A 16,304-nucleotide genomic window follows, 5' to 3' on the forward strand; every position below is an offset into this window, starting at 1 on the left:
ATCTACTTGAGTATTTACACACTCAAGAGTATTGTTGTAGGCGGATCGACTCATCAAGTTCCATTGAAATAGGATCCACACTAGGAAAAGCACTTGCCATTCATTGGTTATTTAACATGTAATTGTGTAATCTTAGTTAGATTTGGATTATAGATTATCCATTATTCTAGTGATTCTTTTCTTATAGAATTGTAGTTAATCCTCTCCTTTAGTTTAGTATAAAGAGTATCACACAATCTAAGCACCCCTCACATAAATAGGGCGCAACAAATATTAATAAAGTGATGAATTATTATGATGGTTATCTTCCAATTTTAATAAAGTAAAAAGTTACTTTTAGCGATTATCTTCAATTAAACCTAGTGCGTTATGGATTCACACCAAAATACAAATAATTTGGTTTGATCTAGTCGATTCTAAATAGGCGAACCAAATTGAACTGAACCAAATCATATTAATTACGGTGTGGTTTGGGTGGTTTGAACAATTCGGGCGGGTTTGGCCATCCGTAGCGTTACGGTGTCTCCATGATTCCATCTTCGTCGAACGCACAACAAAACGATGCTTTACGTTTGCTTCTCCAAACAACAAAAACAATTTTTCCAAAAAAAAAAAAAAAAAAAAAAAAACCAACAAAAACAAAAACAAATTGAACACTCCTGACGGAGATGTCATCGGACTCTTGAACCTTTGTGGTTGTTTGACTTGCAACTCAAGAAAAATCAACCACTCCACGAGTACATCACCATGATCAAACCCATTTCCTCTTTCCCATCGAAGCCCGCACCTAACCCCGTCATGTTCCTCCGCTGAAAAACCCATTACAAGTCTCGACTTTTCGGTCACCTTCGCGGGAGCGTCGGAAATTTCCCGGAAAACCAATAGAGCCACCAATTTGGTTCGTTTGATGGGCTTGATATCCACTCAGAGAGGCTCGAGACCAGCGGCGACCTCCGAAGGCGGCTTACCGGTCTCTCTTGGGGTGGCTTCGGCGGCAGCGCCCAAGAGAAAATGGTCCAATCTGATGCCATTTTTTGTTGCCCTTGTGGTGATAGCAGAGATCGCGTTTCTGGGTAAGCTCGACATCGGAAATAACACAGGTTTAGTCGATTCGTGGGCGGACTTGTTCGTCCGGACGCCGTCGACTCATGAAGTGGCGGTGCCGGCGGCGGAGAGTGGGGACTTGGTGTTGCTGAGTTGCGAGGAGTGGTTGGAGAGAGAGGATGCTCTCGAGTATTCCAGGGATTTTGACGAAGAACCTATTTTGGTTTCTGGTGATGAGAAGGTAATTTGCAGCTTTTACTTAATTTTAATTGTCTTCTTATTTCTTTGAAATTTATTATAAAGTGGTTTTTTCTTTTTTAATTCAATGTGGTTTTCGTTTTATTGGATTTTTGTTTAAATTGGATTGAGATTTACATCTCAATAGTTTCATGACATGAGTGAGACAGATAGTGCAAGTTTGAATTTTTGTAAGATGTTTACACTGCTTAAGCTGTTGATCCTTGTCCTTGAAAGCAGGATGTGAAGTTTGATATTCGGTTTTCGACTACATTGTGTTAGTCATGCCTAGTTCTTGTACTCTACTAGAGCAATTGATCCTTGAGATTTGAAGATGGATAAGCGGTTGACGCTTTTGGCTGCATATGTTCTTTTATTGGTCAATTTTTGCTGCATTATGTTAGTCTTGGTAGAAGGTAGTCTAGCGGTTGATGCTTTTACGATACTCTCTTTCTCTCTTGCTCATATTTGAGATTTAGGTATAATGAATTGAGCCTTCGTTCTGGGAGACTTCAACATGGAGTTTTGGGACATAGCTGACACAATACACTTTTGTCACGTCTTGTGTTTGTTCTTAATTACGTTTGTATTGTCAACTACATAGGAATGGAAATCTTGTTCTGTTGGGTGCCAGTTTGGATACAATCCTGCAAAAAAACCTGATGCTGCTGTTGGTTTAGCTCACCAATCTGGGACAGCCAGTATTCTTCGGTCCATGGAATCAGCTCAATACTATTCAGAGAATAATCTTGCTCATGCACGACGGTGGGTAAGCACAAACAAATATGGCCTTATTGCAGTTTTTGAAGATTTTCTCTTTTTCATTTTATGTTGTTTGAAGAAATGTTATCCCTTTATCATAGGAATTGCAATCTCGTACAAGTATTGAGCAATTTTTATTTAAATGCTTTTAAGATATTTGAAGGCTTATTTTCTGGGAAAAAAGGTAACCACAAATTTGAAGAGATGAAAACAAATTATTTTATCCCATTAAACATTAACCCTTGGTTTAGAATATCTCGTATGTCAAATGTCTAAACGTCTATCAACCTGAAACATTACCATTTGATGCTGCTGTGGGATATAAGCCTAAGTGTGCTGGTGGGATATACCAATTATTCATGTAGTCAATTGGAATTACTTAGTGTAATCATTTCTCGATTGCATTCTGGACAGTGTTCTTCTTTTCCTTTGGGGGAAACCCTCAGAATGAGAACTTCATTTCTACTAAAACTTGTTTGTATATCTAATATTTTTAAACCTTTACCTTTGTACTGGTAGGAAATATAATATTGTTATGACAACTAGTCTCTCATCGGATGTTCCTGTTGGATATTTTTCTTGGGCTGAGTACGACATCATGGCACCTGTCCAGCCAAAAACTGAGACAGCCCTAGCAGCTGCATTTATTTCCAACTGTGGTGCCCTCAACTTCCGCTTGCAAGCTCTTGAAGCACTTGAAAGTGCTAACATCAAGATAGACTCTTATGGCGGTTGCCACAGAAACCGTGATGGAAAAGGTGTGACATTTCAGATATGATTTGTAAAGTAATAATAATTAGACCATGTTAGTTTCTCGTGTCAAATCATTACAAATTGGAGTTGTAACTCTCTTGCTTTCGTAAGTATGTCGTGCTTTCTTGGCGTGTCGTATGAGGTTTGCAACAATCTGGGATTCAATTATCATGGCATTTATTTTGTTTGTGTTGAACATGTTCTGCGTTGGCTCCATGCTGTCTTGTAGGAAATTGAATTCTAGGTTTGCAATCACATTGGACTAGATGTTCCATATATTGGCTAAATAGTTGGCATCTTGAATCAAATCCACTAAAAGAGAAATGGAGATAAACATCGCTACCTTTTGCGAACATGTCATTTGGATATTAACGTCAAAAAAGCTAAAATTTTTTGGGTATAAAAAGAGTTTAAAGTTTGTTCATTACAATATATGAATGTGGTTGCCTCTAGGAGAGAAATCTATTGGATTTAGTATTTTTTTTTTCTTGTTCTGTATATGGCAACAACATGGTGCACAGGGAATATACTTGCTTGAAGGGTTAAGAATATATCTTCATGTATGTGTGCATATAACATGTGCAACGTATCTCTTGGGGAATGAACGGATATATAATGGCTTGATATCTATAGTTTGATAAGATATACATAACCTGTTACTGTTAAATAATTTGCTTTTTTTTTTTTTTTTTTTAAATGAATCTAGCAGTTGATAAAGTTGAAACTCTGAAGCGCTATAAATTCAGTTTGGCCTTTGAGAATTCCAACGAGGAGGATTATGTTACCGAAAAATACTTCCAATCTCTTGTTGCTGGTATGAAACTACTCTCTCTCTCTCTCTCCCCCTTCCTTCCTCCCTGGTGTGTTGATTATGTAGTTGTGATGTATAATATGGAAAACGTGTGGAGGAAAAAATCAGAATTTGGGAGCAACCAGGAAAGCCTTACCAAAATGGAAAAACAGATAAATGTTGTGTAAATACTGCGGAAGAAAAATGTTGGTAATACTTCAGAAACAAATTTAAAAGATGTTAATAAGGATGGAAGACTATTACACGCTTTCATATTTGAATTCACAGCATTTTTCCTCTAACATCTACAAGATCTAATGGATTACATTTTCACATTTAACATAAGGATTATTATCATGCATATGAGAAAAAAATTGTTGCAAAAGAAAAGTTCAATATATGTACTCAAGTTCGAGAAAGATGCTGGGAATGGATGTTGATATTTATTATTTCAGGATCTATACCTTTGGTTGTTGGTGCTCCAAATATTGAAGAATATACTCCTGCGCCTGGTTCAATTTTACATATTAAGGAGCTAACGGATGTTGAATCGGTTGCCAAGAGAATGAAATACCTTGCAGATAATCCTGAAGCATATAATCAGTCATTGAGGTGAATAATTAGTTGTTTGTTTCTTCTCCTTCTCTTCTTTTCCGTTATACGTTGAATATTTTTTTCTTTGTTTCAGTATTAAGATTGAATGAGATGTTTAATGATTAGGTGGAAGTATGAGGGTCCATCTGATTCTTTCAAGGCTCTCATGGACATGGCAGCAGTACATTCATCATGCCGTCTTTGCATTCACCTGGCAACAATGATTCGCGAGAAAGAAGAAATGAACCAAGGGTTCAAAAAACGACCTTGCAAGTGCAACAGAGGCTCGGGAGTCGTCTATCACTTATATGTAAGAGAGAGAGGGAGGTTCAAGATGGAATCTATTTTCTTAAGGTAAATTCATTTCCCTAACATCAATTACCACACTAGCATCCAAGACTGCCGGGAATGGGATTTGTCTGTACACATCGTTTAGAACCTCACCACTTTTCATCATGCTTAAAGATTTCCGTCTAAGTTTATTTCATATTTCCAGAAATTGAGGGAAAGAAAGTGAAAAATTTGTGTCATTGCATTTTTAGAAATTAATTGAGTATTTTTGTCTTCATGCGGCCTTCGGATGTCCCCAAATCTCTTTTTCTGTTCCTAAATTTGGAGGAAAAATCTCATTTCTGTTTTCTGGAGCAGGTCTGGCAATCTGACTCTTGGAGCGTTTGAGTCTCTGGTGCTCACAAAATTTATGTCTCAGAAACATGTGCCCATTTGGAAACCGGAAAGACCTGAAAGCATAAGAGGAGGAGACGAATTCAAAATATATAGAATATATCCTATTGGCATGACACAGAGGCAAGCTTTATATACCTTCAGATTTAATGGGGATGCTGATTTTAGAAGACATGTTGAAAGCAACCCCTGTGCAAAGTTTGAAGTCATATTAGTTTAGACTGAAATATGCATTCCGTCAACTGTAATCATGGATATGCTGATTTTAGCAGCTCACCACTGATATATATGTCTAGGGATACCGAGGTGGTCTCGTTCGGGTAGTTGTTATGCCCTCTTTCTACAGACTGATTGTTGCGGGAGTGATCTGCAATATCATTTGGGAAGAAGGAAACATATGGTAAGCCCATTGTTGCAGCTAATTTAGTTGTGAGATTCTGTATTCCCTCCAGCAGAGTATATCGAAGCAAAAGTGTTCCTTTCTGCTTTCAGTCCATCAACAGTCGTAAAAGGAACACAGTGTTGGGATGCAAATACTGAAATCGGAATTTCATCTTGGAATTTAGAAAATGGTCATAGATTATTTTTAGCCTTTATTTAAAGGATTGCGAAATTATGACGTTATTTCTTTTACGTGAAAAACTGGTATATGATTTATTTTTTGGAAGTTGAATTTTGAATTCTTAGGTTATTATGTGTGTGTTTTTTTTAATTGATGAGTAAATATGTTGGATTACAAATTTGAATCTCGTGGGTAGGAGAACAAAGTAAAACTTAAATTATAGCCAAAGGTATCTCTGTTGATTTCATTAATTGTGCTTTGGTTAAGAAATTGGGTTGGAAAATTGATCAACAAATACCTTGATGTCATGATTGACAAAGCTAGGAAGGGATAGTAGATGTGAATTTGCATTAACTGTGAAGTTGTGATATAGTTTTGTGGCTCAATATTTGAGGATTTTCGGTTCAATTCTTTGGAATTTATGACAAATTGAAGACGAAAGGTCAAACACTATTGTACGTATATTTTTTGCCTTAGAATAACTATTGGGATCAAGGTCTATTTGGGGTTATATTGTGTCTCATTGAATCTGAACTTTAGCTGCTATTGAGAGAGAATTGACAGAGGATCAGCTAGCTAAATTGTACCTCTCCCTACCAGCTTACCTCTTCCTCCAGCTCAAATACCTACTAGCTTGCTTCCTTGTCGAACTCTTAACTGTAAGATTTCTTTATTAAACAGTGGTAAACAAGAGCTGTTTGGCTTCGGGATAGGTTTTGAAAGATGCCTTTGCGGAGCCTTTGGTAGGCTCTCAGGCTCTGTATCAAAGCGAACGGATGCTGGGCGTGCCACTGTTGGTTTAGACCAACATAAATCACATGGGTTGTACTAGCCTCGCTTGTTGTCGACATAAAGTAAGGCTATACGTCAAAATACACGGCAAAGTTAAAGTCCCGACATGACTTTGAATAAAAACATGGCAGAGTTAAAAGTCCTGACATGCCAAAGTGTTAGGAATTTTTGCCCAATTGTCGACTAATAGCCTCGCCTCTCGAAACATGAGTAAATTGAGAAGAGGGGGAGGAAAGGGGAGGGACGAATCGAAGCGATGCAGGGCTAAATCTTAGTGGATCGTGGCAGCAAGGCCACTCTGCCACTTACAATACCTCATCGCGTATTTAAGTCCTCTGCAAAGGATTCTACCTGCCGCTCGGTGGGAATTACGATTCAAGGAGGCCGGCACGGCTTGTCCGCCGCGACGGCGTGACCATCGACATGAGCCTACCACTGTTGGCTTAGACCAACATATGGGATGCTGAGCGTGCCACTGTTGGCTTAGACCAACATATGAAAGTTATTTAGTCATGAACAGATTGAATACTTGTGCCACAAGTTACTTAAACTTCTTTGTTTAAAGAATTGTTTATGGATGAGTTAAATCCATAACGAGTTCTTTTCTCTGCTTCGTGGTCAAGGACTTTTAATTTGCATTGTATGCCAGTTCTTGAGAAGGTGTAAGTTTATTAAAAACAACAGTTTATTAAGGTTAATTGAACGGTAAGAAAAACCAAAGTAAACTGCAGGGAAATAAGTAATAACTTGAAATGAAAAACTCCTAGCAAACGTTAGAAATAAATTCAAATGACAGTGTAAAGCATTGAGAAAGCAGTAAGTGATACAACTGAATGCAAATGTGAAGGATCGAGCATAGTTTCAACCTTGTCGGGCAAATTTTGTTGCGTGTCAGGCACTCTTTGGCTGTTTACAATATATGAACTAACTTTGGAGGGAATAATGTTACATGACTACTAATGAAATCGACTACACCAAGAAATGTAGCAGACCACCGTAAACTTGCTGTCCACTAGCTCCCACATCATAACATTTTAAAAGTATTTAGATCGCAGAACTGCACTTTAGTAAAAAATAAATACCCAACAAGGGTTTAGTGTTTTCCAAAGTGCTTGGGCCTAATTAAACTAGGTCCAAATAATTCTCAGCCCAAACAAGAGCGACACTTTGTTTTCCTTCTTCTAAGAACCAAATTTAAGTATATTTATTGTGATCATATTAAGAAACTGAACCACATCTAACCATGAGTTAGGTAGTGCTACAAATGAATCAAACAGTGTAGAGTTTCTGTTTGTATTTTAAAATAATTAATTATATAGTATTAGTTTCCTCCAATATCTTAATAAGTAAACAATTTTTGAAGCATTAGTAGCTATAAGAAAATAATACCTCACTCATTTATACCCCGAAATAACTCACAACTGCTTATCTTCGTTCTGAACATATATATCTAAACACTCACATCATTCTCATTTATGAATGCCCCTCACACAAATGTTACTCTAATATCAAGTTGATGTTCGAATAAAACTTATAAAATCATATCATTCTCATTCATAAATGCCCCTTCACACAAATGTTACTCTAATATCATCTATGATCTTAATTCGATTAAAAATTATAATTTGTTCTTATTAATCTAGGTGACGTAAAGACTGTTAATATCACAAAAAGAAATTGGCCACCAAGTATGACGATGCTTAATCGCAATTGTGTTTTATTTGTTTACCATTTTAGTAGAAAATATTCACACGGTGTTCCTAAGACTCAAAATTAAAAACTTTCAACTTAAACCGTATATAGTAAAATTTTTTAGAGTTGTTGGTGCCAAAACTCGGACAGAGCTAGCTTGACTGAGTTCAACACGTATTTGTCCCGAGTGTTGTTTTCGGTTTTAGTGCTACGAAATGACTTGAGAGAGAGGAAATAGGCATACCATTAGAGGATACCAACAGACAGTGGTGAGAGTAGAGTTGTGTTGTGTTTGGGCTTAGATCTGACTTCCCAAAAGATTGTGCACTAAATGGGACGCTGATTCAATTAAGTTCTTTTTATGCCTTGACCAAATGAGGACTTGAAATCCAGTGCGAAATAAGTGCTTGCGTAAGTTATAATTGAAAATGAAAGTAGAAATGGAAATAGAAACAAGAAATTGACTATAATCATTTCATGACGAAATCGAGATTACAATAACCTACAAAAAAGATTTAGGCTGATGAGCCAATCCACATGGCTTGAAAAGTAAATAAACTCTGAAATGTAAAGAAAGCAGTAAACCCTAACAAAACTCATGCCATATAGGGCAAGATAATGCCAAAGGAACCCACCGAGGCCATTGTTGTGGTGATCATGGTTGTTAGAATTGCACGTCAACCAAATAATACCATAGGGGTGGCAAAGCTGTAAAAATCTTAGATCCCAACGATCGTATGGAGTGTCCCTTGGCTGCTTCAGAGAGGGTCGTCCCATATCAAGCCTTATTTATATTTATGGCACAAACATGACTGAACTATCCTTTTCGTTTTTGATTTCTAGTGGTGATATTGTACATAACAATAAGTATATATTGATCATATTAAGGTTGGTTTGGAAGTAGTTCTAATATTAGTCATAAAAAATATTTTCAATCATTTTAAAACCATTTTCAAACTAGCCTTAAAAATTTGAGCCACATTTAGGTATGACTTTGATAGCGCTACAACTTAATCAGAACATTGAAGAAAATTTATAATTGATATTTTTTTTTTATACAACGATATACTTACACTAGGGGATGGGGCAATAAATTAGTTGCGAACTCACCATCCATGATATTCGAATTTAAGACATCTCTTTATAAGTGAAGAGGAGTACAAGTAGATCATATTGCTAAGTGGCAAGCATATTCTTTCTCAATACAATCATATTTTGCCAAGGAGGGACTGGGTTGGGGTGGGATGGAGTGGAAGGAAGGGGAATTTGGATAAAACCACATAGTAAATTAACTATTTGGGAGATTATATTCACACACTTTAAATTACTTCTCCCACATATTTTTAATTTTTTAATATTTTTCTATCAAGTGTTAGTGGTGTGTAAAAAATATTAAAAAAATTAAAAGAACATGAAAGAAGTAATTTGAGGTGTGTGAATATAATCTCTCTAATTATATATCAAACTAAAAATTGCCGTCTTCTTCACCCATCAACTTGCTCAATTGTTTAATAGTTGCTCTAAGGTTTTTTTATTGGTAAGGGGGCAAGTGTTTTGATAAAATGCCTCAGAGAGGAGGCTGAGGTATGGAAAGGTGACCTCTCAGGCTTTGGCCTTCCAAGTATGAACTGTGTTTGGAGTCTTGCTGCTTGAAGCCATATAATTCAAATACAAATTCAACTATTAAATTACGAGTTCTCTTTCATCTAAAGGGAAACAACCTAATTAATTAGAAAATATAATAATATTGGTAATGTCGTAATTTTCTAAGTAGTATATTCATAGATTTGACATTCATGTCGTTTTTGTGACATATCCAATGTTTTGACGTGGCGTGTTGTATAATACTCATTAAAAGAAGGGTAATATGACTCGATCCGAACTATTAATATTAACAGGTAATATGACTTGACTTGTTACTCGTTAAAAAAAAAATGTTTTAATTCAATAACTAATCAAATGAAAAAACTAATTAGTATTTACATATCACATTGTTACATAAATATTACTTCATATTTTGTGGAGAACATTAATTATTATGAATTTTTATTTATTTTGCCCTCCCTTAAAAATACTGTTCACGAGGTTTTGTAGGGTTTTAAAAATCCAAAAGATGATGTACCCATCGTCAAAGCGTAGAGATGCGAGTGTTTGCATATATATATATATATAATTTTTTTTTTTCACATTTTTCACGCTTGTAAATTAATTGTAATGTATTTTTTTAATATGATTTGGTATTTTTAACGGCCTTGGTTTTTTTAATGTGCTTAGGAATTTTTTAATCTCACTTACGAAGTTACTATAACTATTTAATAATTAGTAAGATTTATTCAGTAGTTTAAAATTATCAAACTAATTTTTTTCTTAAGAGATTACTTGCGAGTAAATATGTTAAGAACCCGTATCTTATCAGGTGAATGATCCGATTAGTTAGTGTGTTGATGTGAGACGCGTTATTTTCATGTCCTTTCGTGTTAGGTTATAGAGTCGTGTAGGAAATTACCATGTTTAAGTATTTGAGACACATTGAGTTAAAGATAAAGGCCCTAACCACTAGAACAATTCACATTTGCAGTAATGTCGTAATTAGTTTTTAGAAGCCTTAGTTTTTTAGTCTTTAGTCTTCCTTTATTGCCTAAAATTGAATTTGTCTCACTTTACTCCTGAAACTGTCAAATTCGAGCTATTTCTCCCCACTTATGTACACATTGGCAGAGATTATGCAGTTTTTTAAAGGTTTAAGACAATTTGCAAATTTCATACTTCGCCATCCAAAATGGCTTATCTTTTCCAACATGATATGAAACGTCCGCTTTAACCGACTTAAACTTAAGAAGAGCATGGAAAAATAAGTTTGATAAACACATCTCCATAACGTGGCACATGCTTGACAGCCCCCCATTATCCAATTGGCATTTGGTATGAAAAAACAAAACAGAAACAAATTGGTGAACACAAACCCAAAACACAGATGACCCTTGGCACCACCCAAGAGTCCACTCTCAACAAAAAAATGAACCTCTCCCTCCTCCTAAGGTCCTCACCAGCCACCGCTGATCCTACACCCCTCACCTACAAAAATGAACACCCTCCTCTTCACTCTGTCAATTCCCACTTCACCACCACCACCACCAAAACCTTCAGCTCTTTGCTATCATTACCTGCGGCAGCATACTACTTGTACTATCAGCCATGTCACCATCCCTCTCTGTTCCATTCCTATCCCCTCCCCTGTCCTCAGCAGCTCCCTGCTGCAGGGCAACAAGGCTGGCAGCTGCCACCACCCCCGTGGCGCCGGTTTCTGCGGAGGTGGAGGCGGCGAGGCTGGAACCTAGAGTGGAGGAGAGAGATAGGTACTGGGTTTTGAAGGAGAAGTTTAGAGGAGGGATTAATGTTCAGGAGAAGATGAAGATTGAGAGGGAGCCTATGAAGCTTTTCATGGAAGGTGGGATTGAAGAACTTGCCAAGATCTCTTTTGAGGAACTTGACAAGGCTAAGGATACCAAGGATGATATCGATGTCAGGCTCAAGTGGCTTGGGCTTTTCCACAGGAGAAAGCACCATTGTAAGTTAGTTTGATATATATTTGTTCTTTTTATTCATTTTTTACATCTACTTATTGTTTTATGTGATTTGAATGACTCAGTTCAGCAAATTAGTTCGAATATTCGTAGGGGTAATGGTCTTTTTTGTCGATATTGCCATGTTACGTTGTTAGATTATTAGTAAGGATCGCACCTTAGAACATGAATTCATTTAATTAATGTGCGACCGACAAGAAGATTGGCAGATTGTTTGACATCTTTTAATTACACCCATCAAGCATCTCATGGTTTCCATATGTTCTTAATCAAATTTCTTGACCAGATGGTAGATTTATGATGAGATTGAAGCTACCAAATGGTGTCACAACAAGTGCACAAACGAGATATCTTGCCAGTGTGATAAGAAAATATGGCAAGGATGGCTGTGCGGATGTCACAACAAGGCAAAATTGGCAAATTCGCGGAGTAGTACTGCCTGATGTGCCCGAAATTTTGAAAGGTCTTGCCGAAGTTGGATTGACGAGTCTGCAGAGTGGCATGGACAATGTGAGAAATCCAGTTGGAAATCCTCTTGCAGGCATTGACCCACTCGAGATTGTCGATACAAGACCTTACACAAACTTGTTGTCTCAATATATCACTGGGAATTCACTTGGAAATCCAAATGTCACAAACTTGTAAGTGTTTTGGCTCCCGCGCATGCTGAAAGTACTGTTCCGTTCTTTGTATACAATTAGGGGCTTAGTTTTTATATGAGTAGAAATACTTGGTTTCTTAAGTTTGGTTTTCATCTGAGCAGGCCAAGAAAGTGGAATGTGGCTGTGGTGGGCACTCATGACCTTTTCGAGCATCCCCACATCAACGATCTTGCTTACATGCCTGCAACAAAGGATGGCAGATTCGGATTCAATTTGCTCGTTGGAGGATTCTTCAGTCCCAAGCGATGCACAGAGGCAGTCACTCTGGATGCCTGGGTCTCCGCGGATGATGTGATCCCAGTTTGCAAAGCAATACTAGAGGCCTATAGAGACCTTGGCTTCAGAGGGAACCGACAGAAAACAAGAATGATGTGGTTGATTGATGAACTAGTAAGTACTTGTTGTCCGGATTATAATAATACTAGTTTTAATATGCGGTAACAAGTGTACTCTCCCACGTTACTGAATTTGGTGTACAATGTTTCTATATTTACACAGAAAACCCTCACAAAATTTCGAAGATCTACATTATACAAAATTTCTGTTGTGCACTAAATGTATATTGCCGAACTCAAAATTTTTTGTTATAGCACTTGCCTGACAGTTTTTGAACATTGTACGAATGCAGGGCATAGAAGGATTTAGATCAGAGGTTGTGAAAAGAATGCCTTTCGAAGACCTGGAGAGAGCGGCTTCTGAAGATCTGGTTAAGAAGCAATGGGAAAGGAGAGATTATATGGGTGTCCATCCGCAGAAACAAGAAGGTTTAAGCTATGTGGGACTTCACATTCCTGTAGGCCGGCTCCAAGCAGATGACATGGATGAGCTAGCTCGTTTAGCCGATGAGTATGGCACAGGGGAACTCCGGCTCACTGTGGAGCAAAACATAATCCTCCCGAATGTAGAGAATTCAAGAATTGAAGCATTACTTAAAGAGCCTCTTTTGCAAAATACGTATTCCCCCACACCTTCAATTCTCATGAGAGGATTGGTGGCCTGCACTGGTAACCAGTTCTGTGGGCAAGCAATCATCGAGACAAAAGCAAGGGCCATGAAGGTGACTGAGGAGGTGGAAAGGCATGTGGCAGTGACTCGACCGGTGAGGATGCATTGGACAGGGTGTCCGAATACCTGTGCACAGGTGCAAGTGGCGGATATTGGTTTCATGGGGTGCATGGCAAGGGATGAGAATGGGAAGCCTTGTGAAGGGGCTGATGTTTTCTTGGGAGGAAGAATAGGGAGTGACTCACATTTGGGAGATGTTTATAAGAAGAGTGTCCCTTGCAAGGACTTGGTGCCCCTGGTTGTTGACCTCTTGATAAGCCAGTTTGGAGCTGTCCCTAGGGAGAGGGAAGAAGGGGAAGATTAATTCAAACAAACCGGAACGTTGGAGGGTTCGATGCGGATTGCAATCGTTGCAGCATGAAGAATTTTCATGGCACCGTCTTCTGGTGGCCCAAAATGATACGACGAAGAATGTTTGGCGTTTTGGAACAAAATAAGCTGACTTTTACATTGCTTTAGGGCTCGTTTGGTTGTGCTTTTGAAAGAGTCAAAAGCGCTTACTAATGAGTAAAAGCACTTTAGTTTTAAAAAATGGTTGTTTGGCAAATATTTTAAAAGTACTTTTAATTAGAAGTAGAAGCACTAATAAGCTTTTTCTAAGAAGCATCTAGGAGGTGCTTCCTCCTAAAAGTGCTACATGGAGAAAACAAGGGAAGCACTTTACTCCCTTTAATGAATTTTTTTTCAATTCCTGAATTATCCCTATTTTTTAATTTGCAAAGTCTAAAATGCCATTACACTTGGAAAAAAACATCAAAATTGCAATCACCAATTTTTTCTAGGTTTGTACGTTAAAAACCCTAAAGTCTTTTATTTTCATATTATTTTGGTGGCTGGAGAAGTCATCTTGGTCTCCATCTCTTCCTCTCTATCGTCCCCAAATCTCTCTGCATCTTCATCACCTGAAATTCTTGTGGAGGTATGATAGCTATTTCTTATCTTAAAATTTGTATGTAGTGTGTCAATTTGATTGTTGATATATGTTATTTTTTATCAAAATTGTTGTGAATTTTGAACTACACGAAAATAATTTTAAGGTTTAGTGATCGTTCATTGACATTCCAATGGTATTTTCTGCATTCTTCAGAGTAACTCTAGGTAGGGGCATGTCATCTAGTTTTGGTAGGTATCATTGTGAACATATATTTACAACTTAGTTTGCTTCGAAAATTAATTTGTAAATACTACATGCACTTGAGCAAGTCAAATATTTCAAATCAGGTTACTCAAAAACCTTCGTGTTTGAAGGCTTGTATTGCTGTTGAGATTTGATGCCGCATTAACAATTGTAGAAACTACTAATAGTAAATTAACTTCCAATGACAATATAAAGCAACACTAATGAATTTATTGTTAATGGTTACATATCCTGCATTATCTATACAAATACTAGATAAATATGCAGTGGTGTTAGCAATGGTATAAGCAGTGGCGCATTGCAGTGATGAAGCCACGATGTACTGGATTATTATATATAACAAATACTAATTACAAATCTTGCATTATTGCTTTTAATTTACTTTCGTGTTGTTAGCGAGGACGTAAGTAGTGGTGTATACTCTTATTACGTGCTATGGTTTTTTTGTTTTATTTCTCTTTATATATATGTCTAAGGATACAGTTAAAGGAAGGTTTACAAGATCGTGGAGAAGGTAACAAAAAAAAAAAGAAAAAAAAAAGAGCAAGGCAATGTGGGATGATGCAAGGGTTGAGATATTTGTAAGTGTTTGTGTAGCTGAGACATTAGCCGGAAATCAAATAGGTGGTCATCTTAATAGGATTAGATGGAAAAATGTTATTAAAAAAATTTAATGACCTTACTCAAAGGTCATATGTTCATAAACAACTCAAGAACAAATGGACAAGCCTTAAGAAAGAGTGGCAATTGTGGGCGTCATTAGTTGGAAAAGAAACTGGCTTATGATGGGATCTTGTGAAGCAAACTATCATTGCAAGTGATGAGTGGTGGGAGAAAAAAGTGAGTGAGAAATTATCATCTCATATCCATGGCAATCTTCCTGAATTTCGACGTGGAAATTAGCCAAGAGGGAAAAAAGAGATATTTAATCAGAGGCATTCATCCCTAAGATGCACAATAGAAAGAACTTTTGGTGTTTGGAAAAAATAAATGGACAATAATTCGTCTCATGCGTAACTTCCTTTTGAAAAACAGGTACAAATTGTTGTTTCTTCAATGACCTTACACAATTTGATTAGGAATCATTCCATGACAGATCAAGAGTTCCAACCTTATGATGATGATGATGAGCTTCTTCTGCCAGGACATGAGGAAGATCATAGAGATATAAGTAATCCTAAGCCTGTAGGGTTTACAAGACCTAGCCCAACATAATGATAAACGGATTCTCCTACAGCATGGTGACAAGTTTGTACCTCAAGAGTGCGAAGCATGGTGATGGAAGCCTCTTGGTAAGAACATCCACAGGTTGGTTGATAGAAGGAATAAATTGCACCTTGTGGGTACCAATTTTTACATGTTAACTAACAAAGTGATAATCGAACTCAATGTGCTTCGTTCGAGCATGAAAAACCGAATTTGCAACCATGTAGGTAGTGCTCAAATTATCACAGAATAAGAAAATAGGTGAACATACCGGATGACGAAGCTCACAAAGAACATAGGAAAGCCAAATCATTTCAGTACAAGCATGAGCCAAAACCCTATAATTAGATTTAACGTTAGAATGGAAGACTGCCGGTTGCTTGGTGGAACTCCAAGAAATTAAATTAGGCCCATGAAAAATAAGAAATCTGAAAGTGGAGCAACGAGCGTCCGGACCCCCAGCCAATCAACATCGGAATAGCCATAAAGGGTAGGAGGAATAGAAGAGTGTTGCAAAGTAATCCATGGTCAATAGTCACCTTACCATACCGGAGAAAACGTATAAGTTTTACCGCAATCAGATGTGCGTGAGTAGGATGAGACATGAATTGAGAAAGATGATTGACCGCATAAGCAAGATCTGGACAAGTAAGGTAAGATACTATAGAGATCCCGATAGATGATGAAATTTCGAATGATTAGAGAACGAAGTACCATCCTCATTAGATAACTGTGCATG

At 37.3% G+C, this 16,304-nt stretch overlaps 2 protein-coding genes across 3 annotated transcripts; both read left to right on the forward strand.

Annotated features, from left to right (window-relative positions):
• The first annotated feature begins 619 nt into the window (after window positions 1-619).
• On the forward strand, window positions 620-5,550 carry LOC137725729 (glycoprotein 3-alpha-L-fucosyltransferase A-like). Of its 2 annotated transcripts, none has more exons than XM_068464499.1 (7): window positions 620-1,285; window positions 1,886-2,046; window positions 2,563-2,801; window positions 3,503-3,610; window positions 4,042-4,198; window positions 4,307-4,534; window positions 4,829-5,550. In XM_068464499.1, exons 1-7 carry the CDS (start codon window positions 908-910, stop codon window positions 5,082-5,084), a joined length of 1,527 nt encoding a protein of 508 aa, XP_068320600.1. In that variant the 5' UTR covers window positions 620-907; the 3' UTR covers window positions 5,085-5,550. The 2 variants fall into 2 exon arrangements, with proteins under 2 accessions (XP_068320600.1, XP_068320601.1); XM_068464500.1 differs by having other exon boundaries at window positions 3,506-3,610.
• Window positions 5,551-10,855: 5,305 nt separating this feature from the next.
• Window positions 10,856-13,913, forward strand: LOC137725453 (ferredoxin--nitrite reductase, chloroplastic). Its single transcript, XM_068464141.1, has 4 exons — window positions 10,856-11,478; window positions 11,781-12,135; window positions 12,258-12,546; window positions 12,785-13,913. Exons 1-4 carry the CDS (start codon window positions 11,106-11,108, stop codon window positions 13,523-13,525), a joined length of 1,758 nt encoding a protein of 585 aa, XP_068320242.1. The 5' UTR covers window positions 10,856-11,105; the 3' UTR covers window positions 13,526-13,913.
• The last annotated feature ends 2,391 nt before the right edge of the window (window positions 13,914-16,304 follow it).

This window comes from Pyrus communis, chromosome 2 (assembly GCF_963583255.1).
Source record: "Pyrus communis chromosome 2, drPyrComm1.1, whole genome shotgun sequence".
Lineage (NCBI taxonomy): Eukaryota > Viridiplantae > Streptophyta > Magnoliopsida > Rosales > Rosaceae > Pyrus > Pyrus communis.

Bases quoted from the DNA above. Each gene is read 5' to 3' on its own strand.
- LOC137725729 (XM_068464499.1), top strand. From the start codon at position 908: ATGGGCTTGATATCCACTCAGAGAGGCTCGAGACCAGCGGCGACCTCC. The intron at 1,286-1,885 runs GTAATTTGCAGC...TCAACTACATAG, and splicing joins TGGTTTCTGGTGATGAGAAG to GAATGGAAATCTTGTTCTGT. The intron at 4,199-4,306 runs GTGAATAATTAG...TTTAATGATTAG, and splicing joins GCATATAATCAGTCATTGAG to GTGGAAGTATGAGGGTCCAT.
- LOC137725453 (XM_068464141.1), top strand. From the start codon at position 11,106: ATGTCACCATCCCTCTCTGTTCCATTCCTATCCCCTCCCCTGTCCTCA. The intron at 11,479-11,780 runs GTAAGTTAGTTT...TTTCTTGACCAG, and splicing joins CCACAGGAGAAAGCACCATT to ATGGTAGATTTATGATGAGA. The intron at 12,136-12,257 runs GTAAGTGTTTTG...TCATCTGAGCAG, and splicing joins AATCCAAATGTCACAAACTT to GCCAAGAAAGTGGAATGTGG.